This window comes from Dipodomys merriami, unplaced genomic scaffold (genome assembly GCF_024711535.1).
Source record: "Dipodomys merriami isolate MVZ:Mamm:240054 unplaced genomic scaffold, mDipMer1.0.p SCAF_25, whole genome shotgun sequence".
Taxonomy (NCBI): Eukaryota; Metazoa; Chordata; class Mammalia; order Rodentia; family Heteromyidae; genus Dipodomys; species Dipodomys merriami.
This window is the reverse complement of record NW_027203937.1, coordinates 15,335,535-15,359,357: the sequence shown is the minus strand read 5'-3', so window position 1 is coordinate 15,359,357 and position 23,823 is coordinate 15,335,535. Positions and strand designations below refer to the sequence as shown.

The 23,823-nt window shown below is 40.4% G+C and overlaps 1 protein-coding gene across 2 annotated transcripts in view; it reads left to right on the top strand.

Moving 5' to 3' along the window:
- Nucleotides 1-23,823, top strand: part of Uvrag (UV radiation resistance associated) — a 316,630-nt gene that overhangs the window by 49,657 nt on the left and 243,150 nt on the right. Inside the window, exons 4-5 of one of the 2 annotated variants that reach the window (XM_070034982.1) lie at nt 17,053-17,145; nt 18,898-19,059. In XM_070034982.1, the coding sequence (XP_069891083.1) occupies nt 17,053-17,145; nt 18,898-19,059 (255 nt within the window). The remainder of the gene's footprint in view (nt 1-17,052; nt 17,146-18,897; nt 19,060-23,823) is intronic. The other variant, XM_070034983.1, reaches the window with a different exon arrangement.

The window sequence follows — 23,823 nt, the reverse complement described above, 5'->3', positions numbered from 1 at the left end:
TCACTAGGATTTGTCTCATAATGGGCTCTGTTACACATTGGTATTTTAGTGTACTGTTCTGTATTATTATTAGAGTTGTTTTTACTCAACTTCCAAGTTTCAATTTCTAAACTTCATCTCTGAATGTTAACTACTATTTCTAACACATTTTGGCTCCTATTTTCAGTTGTTTTGGAACTGCTTGAGTTGTGATACCTTCCTGCAAAGTGTTGAATACTGTTGCAGAAGCGTATTTTAGGATGGATGCAAAACAGGGGAGAAGGGCTGGGAATGTGCACGAACAAGGCTCTGTGCTTGATCTCTACCATTGCAAGAAAACAAAAACTGACCAACTTAAAAAAAGATAAAGGAGAAGATTGGACCCAAAGACTACCTAGGTCTCTTCCATTTTACACTTTGTAATGTACCGTACTTAACAGTAATTGTATCTTTTTTTTTTTCTGGTACTGGGTGGGGTTTAAGCTCAGGGCCTCAAGTTTGCTGCTAAGCTGGCTTGCTTGCTTGACTTGCACTCACCCAATTGACCCATGCCTCCAAGCTGACCTTTTTGTTAGTTATTTTTGATACCAAGTCCAGGCTTCTAGTATACTTCCTTTAATATTTACTTAAATTATAATTGTTTACAAACATTGTTTCCCAAAGTAAGTTGAGCCCCTGGAAGCCCCAGTATACTTCTATTGTATGGTTGTTTAGTGTTAATTTGTTCATATTCCTTTTAAGGATATTCTTTGGCATTATGTTTTTGGCCTAAATTCTTTGTTTCTTTTGTATGTTAATATAGTTTCTATAAATTCATTTATTCTTTTGACTTTTTGCTAAGTCTTGTGATTGATTCAGATTAATGGCTCTGGGCTCCGTAGGAGTCAGCAAACCCCAGAATATTCCAGACACAGCACATGGCTAACTTGCTTCTTGCTGTTTCTGAAGGACCACTGCCAGGCCTCCAGGAGCCAAATTTGTTGATTTCTTTCCCCCTACTTAGGATTTTGCATTTCGTAAGCAAATTTGATTTTTGCTGAGTGGACTTTGTGGCTTACATGTTTTGATCCATATTGGTTATAATTGCACTAGATCCATAAAAAATAATAATTAAATGTTCCTTGAATAAATGAATTCCTCCATAAATGTTCCATAACTTTTTTTGTATATATCTTTTATTGTAAAGATACTGTACAGAGGGGTTACAGTTACATGAGTAAGGTAATGAGTACATTTCTTTTTTTTTTTTTTTTTTTTTTTTGGTCCAGTCGTGGGGCCTGAACTCTGGGCCTGGGCGCTGTCCCTCAGCTCTTCAGCTCAAGGCCAGTGCTCTACCACTTGAGCCACAGCACCACTCCTGGCTTTTTTCTTTTGCTTATGTGGTGCTGAGGAATCGAACCCAGGGCCTCATGAATGCAAGGCAAGCACTCTACCACTAAGCCACCTTCCCAGCCCACATTTCTATAACTTATATCCTGAAACCTTGAAAGTCCTCAATTAGGTATGAAAGGATTAAGAAACAATTTAAAGTTCTTTATTTAAATTTAAATACTTTATTTCTACCAAGGCTTGGATAATTTCCCCTCAAGTGAATGAGGTTGATCTCTGATGAGCTTATGAGTTTCAGTTTTACTCCTTTGACTTTAAAATTTAGGTTTATATTCTGAGCTTAGTCTTTTTTTTTTTTTTTGGGGGGGGTCCGGTCGTGGGGCCTGAACTCTGGGCCTGGACGCTGTCCCTCAGCTCTTCAGCTCAAGGCTAGCGCTCTACCACTTGAGCCACAGCGTCACTTCCGGCTTTTTTCTTTTTTGCTTATGTGGTGCTGAGGAATTGAACCCAGGGCCTCATGCATGCAAAGCAAGCGCTCTACCACTGAGCCACCTTCCCAGCCCCTCTGAGCTTAGTCTTTAGACCAGTGTAGCTTGGTTTTGTCATTCTCTTGTTAAAGAGAAATGGAAAAATGAACTCAAAAGTGTTAAATTGTTTGATCACGTGGTGCTAATTCTGACCAACCCTGAACCCACATGGGAATATTTTAACTATTTTACCTTCTCATTCCTGTCCCCAGTTCTCCCCACTTAGCCTAAGGTTGATGTCTGTGCCCCTGAAATATACTAAAGTGCCATCTTCCAATGGCTACCACATGTAAACTTTCTCTTCCCATAACCAGTTTTTATTTTTGTAGGGGAGCATAGAGGAATGAGTTGTTGGGCCTGAAATTTAAAAGTGCTGTGGTTTGGGCCTGAGGTCTAAAAATGTTTCACCAAATTCCCAGTGATAGGAGTTAGTCTAAGTGGCAAATTAAAAACCTCTTATGGCTGGGCACCAGTGGTTCATGCCTGTAATCCTAGCTGATACTCAAGAGGCTGAGATCTGAGGATCATGGTTTGAGGCCAGTCTGGGCAGAAAAGTTACAGTCATCTTTAATAACCACCAGAAAACTGGAAGTGTTGTTGTGGCTCAAGCAGTAGACTGCTAGCCTTGAGCAGAAGAACTCAGGGACAGTGCCCAGGACCTAACTTCAAGCCCAGTGACTGAAAACAAAACAAACCAAAACAAAAAAAAACACCAAACCAAAACTTGTTATGCTAAACTCATAGATTAACTGAAAGCAAGATAAAAGCTGAGCACCTGTCTCTTCCCCCCCTCCTTCCCCCCCCCCTTCCATCTGTGTTATTTTATCTGATCCATTCTCTCCTAAACTAACATACCACACAAAAATACAGAACATAGAACACAGATAACTTAGAAATGTACACCTTTCTGTCTGGACCCTGGGATAGAACCAAGACAAGAAGGTTCTTTCCCAAAATAGGGAGATCTAGCTCTTTGAAGATGAAGACAGACCTGTCTGGTTGACAACTGGCATGAAATGACTGTCCCTCCCAGAGCAAAGTCCATCTAGAGAGCAATAAAGACCAACAAAACACTTGCCATGGCAGAGTGGTACCCAGATGCTGTCTTGAACAGGCCAGACACATGTGACCAAAATAAGTCTACAACAGAGTCTCTACTAAGCACACAGTATTAAGAAAGATAACCAAGGTAAAGAACTCAATTTCACCTTAGCATGCTGAGTTTAACATTCTACCTAACAGACTAATGGGAATGTTCAAGGGAATCTCCTTAGTTCCACCTTTCTTTCCCTAGCCATAGAATTGTTATTCCCATTTTCAGCAGTTTTCTGTGACAAAGCTTTCCTGTTGTACTCAACCCCCCTTGCTGTAAGTTTCTTGCACCCCAGTGATCGCTTCCTCCATCTCCAGTATTTTGGTCTTCCCTAACAGAAGTATGAAACTACAGATAAAGACTTTGCTTTCTCGGGCTGGGAAGGTAGCTCAGTGGTAGAGCGCTTGCCTTGCATGCCTGAGGCCCTGGGTTCGATTCCTCAGCACCACATAAGCAAAAAGAAAAAAGCCAGAAGTGGCGCTGTGGCTCAAGTGGTAGAGTGCTAGCCTTGAGCTGAAGAGCTGAGGGACAGTGCCCAAGCCCAGAATTTAGGCCCCACGACCGGACCCCAAAAAAACAAAAAACAAAAAAACCAAAGACTTTGCTTTCTCTCTGTGTCTAAAACGTCTTAGTCACACCCACAATCCCCCAAAATACCCAGCCACCAAGACAGGACTTATAAACGTGAGTTTTCCCTACCTTGGTCAGTGCACAAAGTTGTTTACCTGCTTGCTGCAGTTTTAATTTGGGCCTCTTTGTCCAAGTCTCTTTATTATTTTTTTAAGTTATTATAAAAACAGAGGGGTTGTCTGGGCCTCTGTAGCTGGGCCCCTTTGTTGGGTTGCAGCTTTAACTTTGGTTTTGAGTCCATTGTCAGGCTAGGAGAGAATGCTGTATTTAGCCTGATCCGGAAGGTGTCACAGTGGGGCAGCAGGATGAGTCTCCTCCTAAGGATGGTCTTCTAGGATTTCTTCAGGTGATGTGAAAGATCCTGGATGAGCTACCATGTTGTTAGATACGGCTTGGGACCTTGGCATGTCACCTAGGAATAAGGGCACCAAATCAAAAGCAACTGGGCAAGGCAGTATTTACCTCTGCAGAACGGTGCACCCTCAGCCAAAAATCTGGTGAACAAGCTATGAGAGTGTGTCTGCTGCTTACTTTTTATCCCTAATGCAGCAGGCTCTGCTCCTGTGCTTGAATTGGATGAGCTCAGGTTCACAATGTGTTCCTGATTGGCTAGTTTGAAGAGGGTAGGAAAATCTTAATTACTCACATCTTCTGTTACTTTCTTGAAGAACTTGAAGAATGTCTTAATTACTCCTACCCCCTGCTGCTTTCTTGCTTATGATAGTCTTAGAATAATCAACTAGAGCCAAACCACCAGGCAAAAGTAGGAACTTTTCTTTTTTCTTTTTTTTTTTTTGGGCAGGTCGTGGGGCCTGAACTCTGGGCCTGGGTGCTGTCCCTCAGCTCTTCAGCTCAAGGCTAATGCTCTACCACTTGAGCCACAGCCCCACTTCTGGCTTTTTTCTTTTTGCTTATGGGTGCTGAGGAATCGAACCCAGGGGCTCATGCATGCAAGACAAGCACTCTACCACTGAGCCACCTTCCCAGCACCACAAAGTAGGAACTTTTAAGTAACCCCCTTTGATAGGAAAGACAGCTTTTCTCACAACTATAAGTCCAGTGGAGGTCAGTGAACCTTATAATTGAATAAACAATGGGCTGGGAAGGTGGCTCAGTGGTAGAGTGCTTGCCTTGCATGTATGAGGCCCTGGGTTCAATTCATCAGCACCACAGAAGCAGAAAAAAAAAAAATCTGAAAGTAGCACTGTGGCTCAGGTGGTAGAAGACTAACCTTGAGGTGAAGAGCTCAGGGCAGCACCCAGGCCCAGAGTTCAGGCCCACTACCGGGCCTCACCCCCCTACCCTCCAAAAAAGTTTTAGAGTATGTACTTTTTTCTTTTTTTGGGGGGGGGTGTGGTCCAGTCGTGGGGCCTGAGCTCTGGGCCTGGGCGTTGTCCCTCAGCTCTTCAGCTCAAGGCTAGCGCTCTACCACTTGAGCCATAGCACCACTTCTGGCTTTTTTTCTGTTTGCTTATGTGGTGCTGAGGAATCGAACCCAGGGCCTCAGGCATGCAAGGCAAGCGCTCTGCCACTGAGCCACTTTCTCAGCCCCTGGAGTATGTACTTTTAGGGAAGGAATGAGACATAATTTATCAAATATGACAAAGTTCTGGAATTGTGATTAAATGGTTTTAAAATCTTTAGAGGCCACACCCAACTAACTGAACAGTAGAAGTAGTTCACCTGGGTAATTATCAAACTGAGTTTATGTTTCACTTGAATTATAACTGAATGAGTTACCTTTTAACATAATGTTTGTGTTTGTATGTACAAGACTGCATTGTTTATGTCAAGTTATGTTACACTGTGTCAAGTTGCACCTTCTTCAAGGTTCCTCAACTTCCTCTGGTTACTTACATGACTTGAAGGGAGACAAGTAATCAACATATGCAATGATAGGATCAGGCAAGAACAGGAGGCTATGAAAAGTATAGTATCTCTGTTTGGAGGGAGGATTTATGAAAGGTTTCTAACAATAGTAATTCCTAAGTTGAGTTATGAAGTCTGAATAGAGATGAATGAGACAAAGGAGAGGTCCTCTGATGTGTAGTTAGGGTGTGTGTGTGTGTGTGTGTGTGTGTGTGTTTGTGTGTGTGTGTGTCCTGAGCTTTTTGTTCAAGGCTAATGTCCTCCTTCCACTTGAGACAAAGGAGAGGTCCTCTGATGTGTAGTTAGGGTGTGTGTGTGTGTGTGTGTGTGTGTGTGTGTGTGTGTGTGTGTGTGTGTGTGTGTGTGTGTGTGTGTGTGTGTGTGTGTGTGTGTGTGTGTGTGTGTGTGTGTGTGTGTGTGTGTGTGTGTGTGTGTGTGTGTGTCCTGAGCTTTTTGTTCAAGGTGTGTGTGTGTGTGTGTGTGTGTGTGTGTGTGTGTGTGTGTGTGTGTGTGTGTGTGTCCTGAGCTTTTTGTTCAAGGCTAATGTCCTCCTTCCACTTGAGCCAAAGCTCCATTTCTGGGTTTTTTTGGGGTAGCAAATTGGAGATAAGAAGCTCAAATCTCAGCTTCCTGAGTAGCTAGGATTACAGATGTAAGCAACTGACATCCAGCCATCAGTGACTTTTTCTTTTTGTTTGTTTGAGGCTGGGACGTGAACTTGGTGTCTTGATCCTTTTGCTTATTGGCTGGCATTCTACCACCTGAGCCATGCCACAAACCCTGACTGAACTTTTTAAAGCTTTAAAGATCCTAATATTCTGCTACTGGGCTATCAGTGAGTATAGATTAGATCCCTAGATATTAGCCCTTGAAAAGTTCCTTCCATCCAGAAATTGGTTTTAAAATTTAATTAAAAGTGATCTGTATCTGTATAATAAAAATATTGGGTAATAGAGTCCTTGCCTGGGTTCGATTCCTCAGTACCACATAAGCAGAAAAGGCCAGAAGTGGCACTGTGGCTCAAGTGGTAGAGCACTAGTCTAGAGCTAAAGAGCTCAGAGACAGCGCGCAGGTCCAGAGTTCAGATCCCACGACCAACCAAAAAAAAAAAAATACATATATATGTGTATGTATATATATATGGCAATAAACACTTTGAGTATGTGGCAGGCTGTATCTGTCTGTATCTGAATGTACCAACTCAGGGATTTTGCTCATTGTCTGGTAGCTATTTTGTAAAAGTATAAAGGAAAGTCTGTGATGAGAAGATTACAATAGCTCTACTGTATTACTGATGTATTGGCTTAGAAAGGGAAACCTGGGCCATGTATTCATCCACTTGAAATGACTTCAGAAAACCCCTCTCCTCTGGAGGCTTTTGATTTCTTTCATAATGAAGTATTTAAGAGTGTGTAATGCAATATCGCCCCTCCCCCAGCATCTCTTCTTCTCACCAATGCTATATGGCCCTTCAAAAGTATTTAGTCTTCATTTTTTTTCTCACTTTGGAAGGAAGTGGTTATTTCATGCTTTTTTGGGGGTACTTTACCATATAGATAGAATATGAAATTATACTATTTTATATTCCAGAACACAGGTACTGTTATTGAGCAGGGATCTTCATACAGGGGGGTAATTGGTATCTCTTTAGGTGGTATAATTTGCTAAGAGCCTGAAATATCATCAGCAAGAGAAGACGTTTATTTCTACACTGCAGGCAGCTTCCCATTTTTTTCATTATTGAATCATTTGAAACTTTTATTAGATAGACTTATAGTCAGTCAAATGCACAGATAGCTTGGTCCCTTTTCTAAGAGAACCAAGTCAGTGTCACCTGATCAAGAAATGGAACATGATTGGCTCTTCTTCTGTTCTTCCAGTCAGTGTCACCTCCCAAGGTGAAAAGACAACCCTGGACTTCTTGTTGTATGACTAGTTCTGTCTGGTTTGACTCTTAGATTGCATTCTCTCTTTTGTTCAGCATACTTGTAAGACTCATCCACGATGGAACATGTAGTAGTTTATTAATTCTAAGGAACATTGTTCCTTTGAGCGTTTCACTGGAGAATGTACTTATGAGTGGAATTATGGGCTGGGTTATAGGTTATGTTCACCTTTACCAGATAAGTATTGCCAAATAGTTGCCAAAGTATTTGTACCAATTATATCTTATCAGCAGTGTGAGTTTTTTAGTTGTTCAATTATTCATGCCTAAGCTTGGTAATACATAACTTACTTAGCTATTCTGGTGCAATCCTGGTATTATATTATGACTTTATACTTCCTCACAGATTATTACAGTGAAGCACTTTTCCCCCCCGTATTTATTGACTATTAGATGTTCTTTCTTTTTTTGGGGGGGTGCTAAAGGGGTTGGTCATGGGGCTTGATCTCAGGGCCAGGGTGCTGTCCCTAAGCTCTTTTCTTCAAGGCTAGTGCTCTATCACTTTAAGCCACAGTGCCACTTCTGGTTTTCTAATGATTAATTGAAGATTAGAGTCTCATGGACCTTCCTGTCTGGGCTGGCTTTGAACTGTGATCCTCATATCCCAGCCTCCTGAATAGATAGGATTACAGGCATGAGCCACTGGTGCCCGGCAGGACTCTTGAGTTTTGTGAAGATAAGTAAAAATGTGTAGTCCTACTAGAGGCATGGTGCCTAACACCCTAAACTTTTAGTAACTAGGTACCAAATATTGTTAGAAATTAAAAACACAGTAGAAATTTCCTTTGAGGAGGGAGGACAGGCAAGCAAAACATGGTGATTTATCGTGGCAGGTGCCTTAAGAAAGTTAGCTGCTCACAGATTCCTGCAGGAACACAAAAAGTGTTATTTGCTCCCAGATTAACTAGGTCTTATTGTCATTAGGAGGACATTTTTTTTTGTTTATTCAGTATTTGAGTGCTTATTGTGTCTCCAAGGTACTATATTATCATTCAGGAAAAGCAAAAAGACTCAGGCTCACAGAAGGCCTGGCAGTGGAGAGAATCTTCTTTGAGCAAGAAACGCTTAAACTCAAACCTGGTGGTCAGAGAAACATTAACTAGGAAAACTGCAGTTGAGGGCAGAGGCTAGAAAGAAAGGCTCTATCTGAAGACCTCAGCTTCCTCATTTCAAAACTTAAACTGACAAGTTCAAAGTTCCCTTTTATTCTTAACAGTTCTGGAATGTATAAACTAGGTGGACACCCCAATTTTGGCTCTTGGTTGTATGCAGCTTCTTCATTTGCACTATCATCCATGTTAAGTACAATGCTTGCCACATAACGGCCCACAACAGATTGTAGTTATTCCTGTAAGGTTGAGGTGGTGAAGGGAAATCCTGGGCGGAGCAGGCCCATCCTCAAACTCAGGAACCAGAGAGCTCGGCTCAGAACTCCTGGCTCCCAGGTTTTCAAGCCCTAGATAGTGAGCTGAGTAAACTGGTGAAGGCCAAGTTTTTTTTTCCTAGCTGATCTGTGATGCATACTTTATTTTTTTATGTTTTATTTTTCTGCTGTTATTGAGACTTGAATGCCAAGCCTCAAACTCTTACTCTACTTTTTTGCTTATGGCTGACAGTCAACCACACCTATACTTTTTAGCTTTTTGGAGGTTATTTGGATGTACGAGTTTCAATCTCAGCTTTTTTTTTTTTAAATTTTATTTTATTTGTGAACATACTGTACAGAGGGGTTACAATTACATGGGCAGGATAATGTGTACATTTCTTACCAAGCATTGCAGCCTCCTCCTTTTGTTTACCCTTCACGTCCCTTCCCAGCCTCCCCACTCTCCCCCACCCAATCCTTCTCCTTCCCCCCCATTCCTCCCCACCCCCCCTACCCCCCGCACCGACGTTGTAAAGCTCGTTTTGGACATGACAACTTGTACTTCTCATTGTTGCAACAGGTCCACCTGTATCCTTAAACAACTGGTTTTTCCCCATCTCCTCCTCAAGTTATACTGACATCAAATATAGTGAAAGCAGGGGTTATACTGTGGGGGAGGGACATACAAAGCAACAAAGAAATCATCTTATAAATGCGTTAGAAACACATGCATGAAAGAAAAAAAAACATTAAAATACATATCTAAGGGTTCATTTTCCTAACATCACATTATCTGACCTTTTCCGCTTGACTCATGCATATACTAGATATTGCAAATAAGGGAAACCATGGGACCTATGTTTCTTTGGGCCTGGCTTACTTCACTTAATATAATTTTTTCCAAGCCTTTCCATTTCCTAACAAATGGGGCAATGTCATTCTTTCTGATGGAGGCATAGAATTCCATTGTGTATATATACCACATTTTCTTGATCCATTCATCTACTGAGGGGCATCTGGGTTGGTTCCATATCTTAGCTATGGTAAATAATGCTGCAATAAACATAGTTGTGCTGGTAGCTTTAGTGTGGTCTTGTTTGTAAACATTTGGGTAAATGCCCAAAAGTGGGATTGCTGGGTCATAGGGGAGTTCTATGTGAAGTCTTTTGAGGAACCTCCATACTGCTTTCCAAAGTGGTTGAACAAGTTTACATTCCCACCAACAAAGAAGTAAGGTTCCTTTCTGTCCACATCCCCTCCAGCATCTGTTGTTGTTAGAGTTCTTGATTTTTGCCGTTCTAACTGGGATGAGGTGATATCTCAATGTTGTTTTGATTTGCATTTCTTTTATGGCTAGGGATGCTGAACATTTCTTCATGTGTCTATTGGCCCTCCTTCTTTCTTCTTCAGAGAAGTTCCTCTTTAAGTCTTTCGCCCACTTATTTATTGGGCAGTTGTTTCTTTGAGGATTTGTTGTTGGGGGGTTTAATTTTTTGAGTTCCAAGTATATTTTAGATATGAGACCCTTGTCCGTTGTATGGCTAGTAAAGATCTTCTCCCAATCCGTGGGCTTTCTATTGATCTTGCTAGCTATGTCATTTGCCCTGCAGAAGCTCTGCAACTTTATGCAATCCCATTTGTCCAACCTTTCTTTGATTTGTTGTGTTTCCGGCTCTCTATTCAAAAAATTTCGGCCTGAGCCAAGGAGACCTAGGGTTTCTCCTATTCCATCCTGTAATGTTTTCAGAGTGTCTGCTTTGACTTCAAGGTCTTTGATCCATTTGGAGTTGATTCTGGTGCAGGGTGATATATAAGGATCTAGCTTTAGTTTTCTACATGTAGTAGTTAACCAATTTTGCCAGCACCATTTACTGAAGAGGCTGTCTTTGTTCCATTCTATTGTTTTAGCTCCCTTATCGAAGATTAGATGGCTATAGGTCTGTAGGTTCATTTCTGGGTTTTCAATTCTATTCCATTGGTCCTGAGGTCTGTTCTTATGCCAATACCATGCTGTTTTGATTACTATGGCTTTATAGTAGAGTTTGAAATTTGGTATTGATATTCCTCCAGCAGTGTTCTTTCCACTGAGGAGCGTTTTTGCTATTCAGGGTCTTTTATTGTTCCATATGAATTTTTGGATTGCCTCTTCTATTTCCTTGAAGAATGAGGTTGGAATTTTGATAGGTATTGCGTTGAATTTGTAGATAGCCTTGGGAAGTATTGCCATTTTCACGATGTTAATCTTTCCAATCCAGGAGCAAGGGAGGCTTTGCCTTTTTTTTAGTTCTGTGTTGATTTCCTTTTTCAAGATTTTAAAGTTTTCATCATAGAGGTCCTTCACTTCTTTAGTTAAGTTAATTCCTAGGTATTTTATTTTTTGTGGGGCTATTACAAATGGAGTTGCTTTCCTAATTTCAGCCACACTTTTCTCATTGTTGGCATACAGAAAAGCCATTGTCAATCTCAGCTTCTTGAGTAGCTAGTTTTGTAGTATGAGGTCTCGGTGGCTGGCCATACTGTATTCTTGCCAATAGCCAGTTGTAGTATGTGATTAACCAGCAAGAGCAAGTCTGAGCTCTGTGAAGTTTTCAAGTCTAACTATGAGAACTATTGACAGTCTGTTAAAGTCTCTTTTGTTCTAAATTCTCACATCATTTAATGGGGAGAAACAACCCCAAACCTAAACAAAACAAATTCTAGAGGCCCAGATTCAGATTCTGGTACTGTTTCTATTTTTTTTTTTTTTTAAATAGTCAACCGTAGTCAAAACTCTTGGCTTCTATGTTTCACTGGTTATAAAGTTTACATCTCAATCCAGCATTTAAATTATTTACAGTTTAATTAAACATGGAACATCGCTGGAGTATAGAGGTACCCTAAAATCTAATTTTCCTGTTTTTTTCTTATAATGTTTTAGAGTTGTTTATTTGATTTAGTAAATGGGCTCTTTTTGCCTTTAACTGTTGAGGTTGACAAGTTGTCTAATTTTATGTGCACTTGTTGGAGGTCTATTGGACTAATTCTCTCAATGCATTCAATACATCTTTGTGCTAGATGAAGCATTCTTCTATGTCCTTTTCATGTGTCTTCTACCTTCCAATAGTACCAATCACTAAAAATAACTGTTACTCTTCTATTAAGCTTTGTAAAAGCTGTGTTTCACTTTTTTTTTTTATAACTGAAGATTATGAGACACAGAAGTTTGATTATGTAATTCAGCACTGGAGTGTGATTTACTATTTTCCTTTTTACTGGACAGCCTCAAAGCCTTCTTCATTGAGAAGAAAGGCTGAAGTGACTCTTAATGCCATCCCACAAGCCAATAGTCTATCTGATTGATAGTTGCTGGTTGTGATCCATCCAGATTTCTAATGGTGCTCCAGTGTCTTTCTAACTTAGTGGTCAGCAGTGTCTTTATAGGTTAGTGGCCATTGGTATTGGGTTAAACTTTTGTCCAAAGGATTGGTAGGTTTGTTTTCCCCCTCCCCCGCCTTTAATTCTCTGCAGGTATTGCTGTCTGTGGGGCCTTCTCAGATCTCTTCTGCATGTGCATGCAGACCATGTCAGATAGGAATATATAGATTGTGTAGATTCTCTTTGGAGTGTCCTATGTGGATGCATGATTGCATGTCAAGGCCCCTATAGCTTCTCCTTTTTGAATCTCTTCATTAAAATTCTGGCTATCTCTGCTTATCTTGCTCATCTGTTCTTATCTTAACCAAGATGGTGAAACTAGTCTTCCTCCTTCATTTGCCTCTAAGCTCAGGGTTTTCCATGTTCCATTTCAAATGTAGTTTATCCTCATCTGTAGCAAACTGATTCTTCTAACCTGCCCCTTTCTCCCAAATAGAAAAACTTTACAGGGCTGGGAATGTGGCTTAGTGGTAGAGTGCTTGCCTGGCATGCATGAAACCCTGGGTTTGATTCCTCAGTACTACATAAACAGAAAAGCCAGAAGTGGTGCTGTGGCTCAAGTGATAGAGTGCTAGCCTTGAGCAAAAGACACTTAGGGGCAGTGCCCTGAGTTCAAGCCCCAGGACTGGCAAGAAAAAAAAGAAAAAAGAAGAAAAACTTTACAGATTGAGTTGGGGTTAGGGATAAAAGCAGCCCCAGATAAGATGTCACCCACTCTCCTGTTCTTAATCTGAAGTCAGTAAGTTGGTTTGTTTGTTTGGCTTTTTAAAAAAATAAATAACTGGGCCAGGCTCTGCAGGCTCATGCTTAACTACTTAGGAGGCTGAGATCTGAGGATCAAGGTTCAAAGCTAGCATGGGCAAGAAAGTTGGTGAGATTCTTATCTCCAGTTAACTACCAGAAAAACTGGAAATGGTGCTCTGGTTCAAAGTGGAAGAACATTAGTCTTGAGGAAAAGAGGTCAGGGACAGCATCCAGGTCCTGAGTTAAAAGCTCCACAAGTGATAATAAATAAACAGATGGGGCCGGGAAGGTAGCTTAGTGATAGAGTGCTTGCTTAGCATGCATGGAGCTCTGGGTTCGATTTCTTAGTACCACATAAACAGAAAAAGCTGGAAGGGCTCTGTGGCTCAAGTGGTAGAGTGCTAGCCTTGAGCAGAGAGAGGCTCAAGGACAGCGCCCAGTCCCTGAGTTTAAGCCCCAGGACTGGCAAAACAACAACAAAACAAAACAAATAGGTGACTCAGTGGTAGAGTGCTTGCCTAGCATGCATGAGGCCCTGGGTTTGATTTCTCAGCACTATATCAGCAGAAAAAGCCTGAAGTGGTGCTGAAGCTCAAGTGGTAGAGTGTTAGCTTTGAGCTGAAGAGCTGAGGGACAGCACCCCAGGCACAGAGTTCAGGCCCCACGACTGATGAAAAAACCCAAAACAAAACAAAAACAAAAAAACCCACCAAATAACTCTCAAATTTGACATATGCCTTTGGTTGATATCCAGAGCCCTGAAATTGTTGTTTTGATAATTTTGTCCGTTTTCACTATTGTTTTAGGGAGGATTGTTGCACGACTCAGCAATATTAGAAATCCTTCCCTTCCTTTAGATTTGCTCTTATATTTGCCACTTCGGTGTTCATTCATTCTTGAAGCATAGATAACTAAGTTCACTTTCCATATCCCTGAAGTGCATCCTTTGAAAATTTCCTGAATGACAGTATCTCACTGTTAGCCCAATGAGCTCCCTTCCCACAGCTTAGCATGCTTCTTTCCTAAGCATCACTAGGCCCATTTAGTAAAGGCAGTAAATAATCAGCCTCCAAACCCCTTTACCTTGAGATGACACTTCTCTGGGGCAGCTACCACCATATAAGGCAGCAAGAGCCCCTCAGAGTGACCTTCAGGTCTGGGCAGTTGCAGGACCCTGATCTACTACTTGGGCAGCAGCCATAAATCCTAGTGTGCCATGATGAAGCCTCTGGTCCACATGTCCACACCAGGGTCTCTGCCTCTTTAGCCCCTTCTAGCCCCTCCTAAACCTCCAAGGTTATATAGGACACCTGAGACAATAGCTGGTACTTGTTCTCTCTTGTGAGAAGGGGTCTTGCTGGTCCCTTGATTGGTAACAAACCTTTTCTTTGTTCTTTGTACCTGGATGTCTGTGTGATTTTTCTGGCAAAGTCTAATATACTCTAACACTCACATACATGTCTCCTTATGTGAAATTGTACTTGTTTTACTCTAATTGGAGAAAAGTATTCTACTGAGCCTCGGTTTTCAGTTAATTGTTTTATTTTCGGCACATTGAAAGTAAATTCCATTGCTATTTGGCTTTTGTTTTTGCTATTTAGAATTCAGTGCTCAGACTATTTTAATTCCTTGGAAGATAATTTTACTCAGGTGGGTTTTAGGATCTTATTTTGCTTTGGGGTTCTATAGTTTCACTTTTTAATTTTATGTATTTTGGTATAGTTTTATTTACCTTGCCTGGAACCTGTTGGGTATTTTCTACCTGTGACTTTTATGAGTTTTTTTAAAATTAATTTTTGGCAGTACTGGAGTTTTGAACTTGGAATCTCATACTTGTATAAGAATTCTACCACATGAAGGGGCTGGGAAGGTGGCTCAGAGGTAGAATGTTTGCCTTGCATGCATGAGGCTCTGGGTTTGATTCCTCAGCACCACATAAACAGAAAAGGCCAGAAGTGGCACTGTGGCTCAAGTGATAGAGCACTAGCCTTAAGCTGAATAGCTGAGGGACAGTGCCCTGGCCCAGAGTTCAGGCCCCATGACCGACAAAAAACAAAAAATAAAAACAAGAATTCTACCAATTGAACCATTCCTCCAGCTTTTTTTGCTTTAAACTGTTCAGATAGGAGCTTGTGATTCTTGCTTGGGTCATCCTCAGACTATGAACCTCCTATCTATCTATACTTTCTGTGGAGTTGATGTATACCATGGTGCCAAGTAGTCTTTCATTTTCATTTTCTTTTCTGTGCTAGTCTAGGGTTCAAGTTCAGGGTCTGGCTGCTCTCCTTGAGTTTAGTTTGCTAAGGTTAGCACTCTACCACTTGAGCCATAGCTTCTGGCTTTTTGGGTAGTATTGGAGATAAGAGTCTCATGAGGGCTGGGAAGGTGGCTCAGTGGTAGAGCGCTTGCCTTGCATGCCAGAGGCCCTGGGTTCGATTCCTCAGCACCACATAAGCAAAAAGAAAAAAGCCGGAAGTGGCGCTGTGGCTCAAGTGGTAGAGCGCTAGCCTTGAGCTGAAGAGCTGAGGGACAGTGCCCAGGCCCAGAGTTCAGGCCCCACGACCGAACCAAAAAAAAAAAAAAGAGTCTCATGAACTTTTCTGCCCAGGCTGGCTTTAAACTTCAATTCTAATATCTCAGTCTCCTGAGTAGGTAGAATTTCAGATGTGAGGCATTGGCATCCCTCCACTTTCTTCATCTTCATCGTCTTCTTCTTCCACCTCCTCCTCCTCTTCTTCGTCTTGGTCTTCTTCGTCTAGGAAATTTTCTCAGATAATGCTTTGCCCCCTTCTTGAATCCATTTTTCTCCCTCTGAATTGTTTAATAAATGGCTATCAGATATTTTCATTCTGTCATGCATGTTTTTGGAACTGTTCTCCATCTATATTTGTTATCTCATTGATCTGTGCTGCTTTCACACATTTCCCCCTTCCCCACTTTTTCTGTTGTGTGAGATTCTTGATATGTAGCCCAAACTGGTCTTAGATTGCCTATCTTCTAGCCTCAGCTTCCCAAGTCCTGGAATTACAGGTGTTCACTACTATGCTCAGCTTCTGAGCTCCTTTCTGTGTAATTTCTTCCTCTAAGGAAATTTCTCCCTACTTCTCATGAGAACTTTCCCTAGGGACATTTATGGGCAGGAGGTTGTTAAAATTTAGTTTTATTTCATGAACCATTCTGTGTAATGCTTTTGTGGTTGGAGCTCAGTGCAGAGGGACTTGTTGGACTTGTTGAGCCTCAGCTTGAACCTAAGTTTTGCGCTTTGTCCTTTTCTCTCTTGAAGACTGCCAGAACCAAAGCCTTAAGTTTGTATGGTTTGGCAGTGGCTTCAAGTCAAAGGCCTTCTAGATCGCTCCTTTTTTTCCTTTATGTTCTTTCCTTCTTGGTTTGGAAATAGTTCTGTGATGTTAATAATTATTATTATTAAAAAATTCCTCTAGCATACTTATTGGAGGAATGCCTAGCCTGCCATTATTAGAAATGAGTAGCTGCTCTTCACTCATCTTGAGCATTTATATTTATAGTTCACATATTTCTCATTGCTAATGCTCTTCATTCCTTCTTGTTGATCTAGTTTTTCCATCTGGTGCCATTTCTCTTCAACCTGAAGAACTAGCATTTCTTGTAGTGCAGGTCTACATAGTTATTTCTAGACTTTAATGTTATCTTCATATTTGAATGAAACTCTGCCCTTGGTTAGCAGGGCTCTTAAAACAATTTCAGTGAGATAGTTGTAAGGAAATATTTTTCGTTTCCAGGTTTTAAGTCCCAGTTTTCAGCATCATATGTTGGGAAATATTAAGGAGTATCCATACCAGGAGTATGGATAAAGAAAAGATCTGACAGAAACTCACAGGCCAACAGGTTTTATTTGCTCCAATCTGAGAAGGGTGACCATGTTTTCTTCAGCCCCACTGATTCCCTTACAATGAAGGTCTCTTTTATTAGGTAGAAAAGTGAATTCAGGTGGGGCAGTGGGCTGGGGTAGTTTGTCACCAGAGGGCAAGATAGGAACAGAGGAAGGGCTCTTTGTGCAGAGATGAATCATCTTGAATTACAAGAAAGGTTTTTGTTTGTTTGTTTTTTAACAGCATGGGCTTTAGCAGACATGTCAACAAATAGTGTGGCCCTCAGTTCACAGGTTATCTCTTTACAGCACAGCGTATGTTTGAGGAGTGAAAAAGAGAAGGGAGACAATTCAGCGAAGTTGGTAGCAAGGGCAGTTCTAAGATATGTCCATTGGGGAAAGGTGAGTGTTTTTAGTTTAGGTCATTTTCCATTGTAGATCTTAGATTGGAATTTCGGGGGGTTCTGGATTTAATTTTTAAACATCAACTAGAAAACGAATTGCAGAAAATGAATTGCAGGATTATTCTTGCTATGTAACTTTCATGCCATGTATCCATCATTCCCCTCTGGACTTGGTGTCCACCCATGCCCCTTCTCACTTTGTTTAGGGAAAATAACACAAAGCCCAAAATCATTTACGTTGCCCTTCTATAAAGACCTTTTGATTCACTCATTTGTGTAACATTAAAATTACATTAAGCTGAGTGCTGGTGGCTCATGCCTGTAACCCAAGCTATTCAGGAGGCTGAGATCTGAGGATTGTGGTTCAAAGCTAACCTACACCAGAAAACTCTGTGAGACGCTTATCTCCAATATACTACTCAAAAAAGCCAGAAGTAATGCTGGGCACCTGTAATCCTAGCTACTCAGGAGGCTGAAATCTGAAGAACGCAGTTCAAAGCCATCCCAGGCAAAAAAGTCTGTGAGAATCTTAATCTTATCTCTAATTAACTACCAGAAAACTGGAAGTGGCAATGTGGCTCAAGTGGTAAAGTGCTACTTTTGAGCTGAAAGAGCTCAGGGACAGCGCCCAGGCCCAGAGTTCAAAACCCACAACTGCCCCTCTCTTCCCTCCTCCCCCAACAAAAAAAAAGCCAGAAGTGGCACTGTGGCTAAGTGGTAGAGCTTGCCTTGAGCAAAAGAAGCTCAGGGACAGCACTCAGGCCCCAGGACCCACCCCGCCTTCTCCCCCCCCCCTTCTCCCCCCCCCCCCAAAAAAAAAGATTAAATTAAGATTGTTTCCATTTAGCAGTATTTAAGGGAACAATGTTAAAGCAGGTAGTCATTGTATTGTAATTAGTTTTTCTTTATGTTATTAAACCTCTTCACAGTCTGACTTTTCAAAGTGTTTCAGTTATCTAGATGGAAATGTTTGTTTAAACCTTCCAGTGGTCCCACATGTTGTAAGTAAAGTCTTGCCTGCTTGGCAGTGCATTAAACAGCCTTCAGTTTATTCAGTCCCTGTTTCTGTCCTTAGCTCTGTGTTCTGCTAGTCCTGCCAACAGTTGTTCTCAGTTCTCTACCACTTTGTTGTTTCACACCTCTGAGCCCTGGTATATCATGTTCCTTTGCCTGGAATTCTTTCTTTGAATCTGGTAAAATCCCACTTGTCCTTTAAAAGTCAAATTTCACAGTCTCTGATGTTGTCCCTGTACCTTCAGTTTATTATTCTTCCTGTGCCACTGTGGAACCTTTTGCATTATTCTGTTACTGACTCTCTGTGAAATAATATGATTATTTTTATTTATTTTTGCTTTGCAGTGCTGGAGATTGAACCCTTGCATATGCTAAACAAATGCTTTACCATTGAACTATATCTCCCCAGTGATGTGATTATTTTAAATAGATATTTAAACCCAAGTATATAAGTTGGAGGTTCTTTTGGAGGCCTTGTTCGTATGTTGGCTTTGATAGAAATGTTGAGTAAATGGGTGAATTACCATGTGTAGCTATGTCATTGAGTGACAGAAATATATATTTCTTCTAATAATGACCATATATTATTATCATCTTTGTGTTTAATCTTATGCATACTACATTTAAGAAACAATTTAGTTTATTTATGATGTCTTTGTTTTTAAAGACAAAATGATTGAAATAATTGCAAACCCAAGGTAGTCTTCCTAAAATATGTTTCAATTTCCACCAACAGAATCCAACTTGGCGGAGTCTTGATTTTGGAATAATGCCTGACTGTCTTGACACATCTGTGTCTTGCTTTGTGGTAAAGATCTGGGGTGGAAAGGAGGACACCTACCAGCTGCTGATTGAATGGAAAGTCTGTTTGGATGGACTGAAATACTTGGGTCAGCAGGTAATTTTCAGACTACAATGTCAAGTGGTTACCATCTCCAAATTAATCTGTCTAACCATCCTATTGATTCTTATGTCTATATTCTCTATTCTAAAGGGAGAACTCCGTGATTGTTTACTTATTTTACTTATTTATGTCATTATGTTTGAGTTGCTGCCTAATTAAAAAAAATACTTTTTAACTCAAGACATTTATGCAGAAGTACCCAAAGTGCCAATTTAAGGAGATTTTTGCTTGTGTGTCTAAAAAAAAGATACAATGTCTCATTTTGTTTTGTCTCTTCTTTGGATGTCCTGTAGATTCTAAAAATTAAGTTGAAATATGGAATACACCACTAGACACATCTATTTTGACGAGAAGAGTTGGGTTATTACAGGAATAGGAAGAGCTACAAGTTGTTGAGTACAGAGATGACAAGTGTCTGGCTTTATGCAGCTACCTGGCTTCTCTGCCTTTGCTGTACGTAGGAATGTTACAGTCCATAGATCAGAATGTTCTCTTTGAACTCCAATAACTCCATAATCCTCTCTGATAGCATTCCTATTAGCAATCAGTTAGAATTGTATATGAATGAAACCTGCCTAATTATGATCCTCAGACATTAATGTTACTATAATTAATGTTTAAAGCAACCTTGTGAAGGTTGATATTACTGCCCTTATTTTCTAGATAGGAAAATTTAGCTTCAAGGAGTAAGAAAGTCTTCAACATCATACAGCAGGGTGGAGCTAAGATTTATATCTAGGCCAACTTAAAAAAAAAATTCTCTTTATGCTGTGCCACACTGATGGACACATGTGGTCCTTGATAACTCTCTACCTAGCAAGATACCATTTCTGTTTTATATTTCTTATGGTCCTATTATTAAGAATAACCCTAAGTATTAGTCTTATACTATTTATGAACAGCCTAGATGTTTTCTGAATTTTTTTCAACATATATGTGTTGGTATGTTTCTTTTGAATAAACAAATTAATTCTGAATTTCATTTTTATAGTGGAAACATTCGGCAACTCAGTTTTCTTTATTTTTATTTTTAATTTAATTTATTTTATTATCCCATTCTATTCTTTGATGTGCTGGGAATTGAACCCAGGGCCTTGTTCACATTAGGCAGGCACACTCTATAGAACCCTACAATAGATTTCTTGAACTTTTTCTTTTTTTTTTTTTAGCGTTAGTGAAACTTTTTTTTTCTTTTATTTGTGAACATACTGTACAGAGGGGTTACAATTACATGGGCAGGATAATGCGTACATTTCTTACCAAGCATTGCAGCCTCCTCCTTTGTTTACCCTTCACCTCCCTTCCCAGCCTCCCCCCTCCCCCCCACCCAATCCTTCCCCCCCTCCTCCCCCCACTGACATTGTAAAGCTCGTTTTTGACATGACAATTTGTACTTCTCATTGTTGCAACAGGTCCACCTGAATCCTTAAACGACTTGTTTTTCCCCATCTCCTCCACAAGTTATACTGACATCAAATATCGTGAAAGCGGGGATTATACTGTGGGGGAGGGACATACAAAGCAACAAAGAGATAATCTTATAAATGCATTAGAAACACATGCATGAAAGAAAAAAAACATTAAAATACATATCTAAGGGCTCATTTTCCTAACATCACATTATCTGACCTTTTCCGCTTGACTCATACATATACTAGATATTGCAAATAAGGGAAACCATGGGACCTGTGTTTCTTTGGGCCTGGCTTACTTCACTTAATATAATTTTTTCCAAGTTTTTCCATTTCCTAACAAATGGGGCAATGTCATTCTTTCTGATGGAGGCATAGAATTCCATTGTGTATATATACCACATTTTCTTGATCCATTCATCTACTGAGGGGCATCTGGGTTGGTTCCATATCTTAGCTATGGTAAATAATGCTGCAATAAACATAGTTGTGCTGGTAGCTTTAGTGTGGTCTTGTTTGTAAACATTTGGGTAAATGCCCAAAAGTGGGATTGCTGGGTCATAGGGGAGTTCTATGTGAAGTCTTTTGAGGAACCTCCATACTGCTTTCCAAAGTGGTTGAACAAGTTTACATTCCCACCAACAATGAAGTAAGGTTCCTTTCTGTCCACATCCCTTCCAGCATCTGTTGTTGTTAGAGTTCTTGATTTTTGCCATTCTAACTGGAATGAGGTGGTATCTCAATGTTGTTTTGATTTGCATTTCTTTTATGGCTAGGGAGGTTGAGCATTTCTTCATGTGTCTATTGGCCCTCCTTCTTTCTTCTTCAGAGAAGTTTCTCTTTAAGTCTTTTGCCCACTTATTTATTGGGCAGTTGTTTCTTTGAGGATTTGTTGTTGGGGGATTTAATTTTTTGAGTTCCAAGTATATTTTAGATATGAGACCCTTGTCTGGAGAACTTTCTAACTGAAAGATTATATCCTTTGACCAATACCTACCCTATCACTAACTATACCCTAATTCCTGTTTACCTCTATTCTGTTCTCTACTTCCATGTGTTCTCTTTTTAAAAAATTGAATACATTGTCTTAGTCATGTTCTTGAAGCTAGAGTTTTGGATCCCAGGCCCAACTTCTAAGTTCCACATGTTAGGTTTGACCACTTGCTCTTATATGCCAAATTAAAGGACAGTAATTGGGGGAGGCGGGGGGGGGGGGAGGGTGGGAAGGGATGGGAAGGGGAAACAAAGGAGGAGATTACAGTGCTTGATAAGAAATGTACTCATTATCTTGCCCATGTAATTGTAACCCCTCTGTATAGTAGTTTCACAATAAAAAAAATAAAAGACAGTAATGGTGGAGGGCAGAGGAAGAAGACTTGTTATGTGGAATAGGTAGTCATGGGAGAAGGCAAAGTAAACACTTTGGCCCATCTTTAGCTTTCTTTGAGCTACAGACATGGGCTTTTTGTATAGACAGTGTTGGTTGGGACAGCAAAAAAGTCTGCATAGTAACAGTTCTAGTTACAAATGTGGTCTGTTTGGTCATTAACTCAGTTCTAGTCTGCCATGGGTTCCAGAAGATTTGTTATTACGGTAAGCATGTTAGGGTAACAATCTGATCCCCTTAAGATGATTACTTTTGCTCCACAGTGAAGGCTCATCATTACAGGTAATTATCTTTGTTTAGGGGCAGAGTCTGTCTTACAAGGCTTTATTCCTTCTCAGGACTAGTTTTGGTCTCTTGCCATTAAGATGGATTGGAGGTGGCTGCAAGGGTAATGACTCAGAACAAGGAGAAGACACAAAAATGGAGGCAGGGATGCCAAGCTTTTCTCCTGCATTTAATTAATTTGTGGACCCAAGTATGGAATCAGTGTTTTTCAGCAAAGGGAGTTTAAGGACCTGTTACAATTCACCCCTTATGCTTCCACATTACTCCGTCTTGAGGAATTACAGTATTGGCTCATCTGGCTTTCTGTATTTCTTGGACAGAAATCTATATATCAGAAAGGGGACAAATAGCTACTATCACAAATAGCTATTTGTAGTAGTTGAAGTATTTTGAAGTCAAAAGTACTTGTTTAAAACTAGCAATGCCATTATAAAGTAGAATATAAGAGGGAGTAAAAGTCACAAGGCCTCCAATTAAATATCTCTTTGGACTACTAAAAGGATATGTTTGAAGCTACTAGAATTAGACATTTTTATCTTTATTTAAATAGAAAACCTTGACCAAAAAATAGGAGTTTGCCTTCTGTTAGTGATTTGTTAGATAGCTTGCTTATGAATCTCTTCTTCCCAGCCTCATAGCTTTGGTTACTTTTGGGAGAGTTGGCACTAGTGACTCCATTTGGATTCTAACAACTTTCTTCCTTTTCTGAGCAGGTTTTTGTTTGTTTGTTTGTTTGTTTTGTTGTTTTTTTTTGGCAAACTGTCTCTGAACAGGTGGCACCCCCTCTTCCATTTCCCATTTAGTCACCGTGTAGTTTTTAATGGTTCTTCATTGCTGGGATGAACTTTTTCCAGATGGTTTTATCTGATCCAATGTTGGAGGGGAAGAGACAGAGGTCAGGGGGAAGTCAGTATCAGTATGACCCTTTAGGGCAAGTGGAATTAAGAGGTCCTTAGGTTTAATTCTTTCTGTTCTATAGGTGATATCCTATTATTTCAAAAATGCTGTTTCAGAGCTGGGCACTGGTGGCTCGCACCTGTAATCCTAACTACTCAAGAGGCTGATATCTGAGGTTCATGGTTCAAAGCCAGCCTGGGCAGAAAAGTCCCCTTGAGACTCTTAACGCCAATAAACTATTCAGAAAAGCCAGAAGTGCCACTGTGGCTCAAGCGGTAGAGAGTTAGCTTTGAACCCAGAGGCTCAGGGACAGTACCTAGGCCCAGTTCAAGCCCCAGGACCAGCTATTTTAGTTGTTATTGTTAAAATTTATACTGTGTAAAATGATAACAGACAGTTCGTTATGAATTTTTACAAGGAAAATGCAAATCAAAATTAGATTCAAATGTTTAAAAAGCTAACTTCTGCCTCCGACTTCCGAGTGCTGTAACTGCAGATGTACACATCTGTACACATCTTGGTGGTGATCCTAAAGTACTTTGCTTTAAAGTACTTTGCTATGCTTATGTCTAATCTCTGCCCTAGTTTCAGAGCCAGCAAACAGACATCTTCTTAGAACGTGGGCAATTGGAAGATAGAATGCTGAGAATAGCATGCTTCAGAGAACAAAAGGAAAACAAATTTTTGTAAGCCAACAGGAAACTAAATGTCATTGTAGAAAGTCAAAACAGCTATTTATGCAATAGCTGTAATAAGTAAAATGGAATTACAATGGTT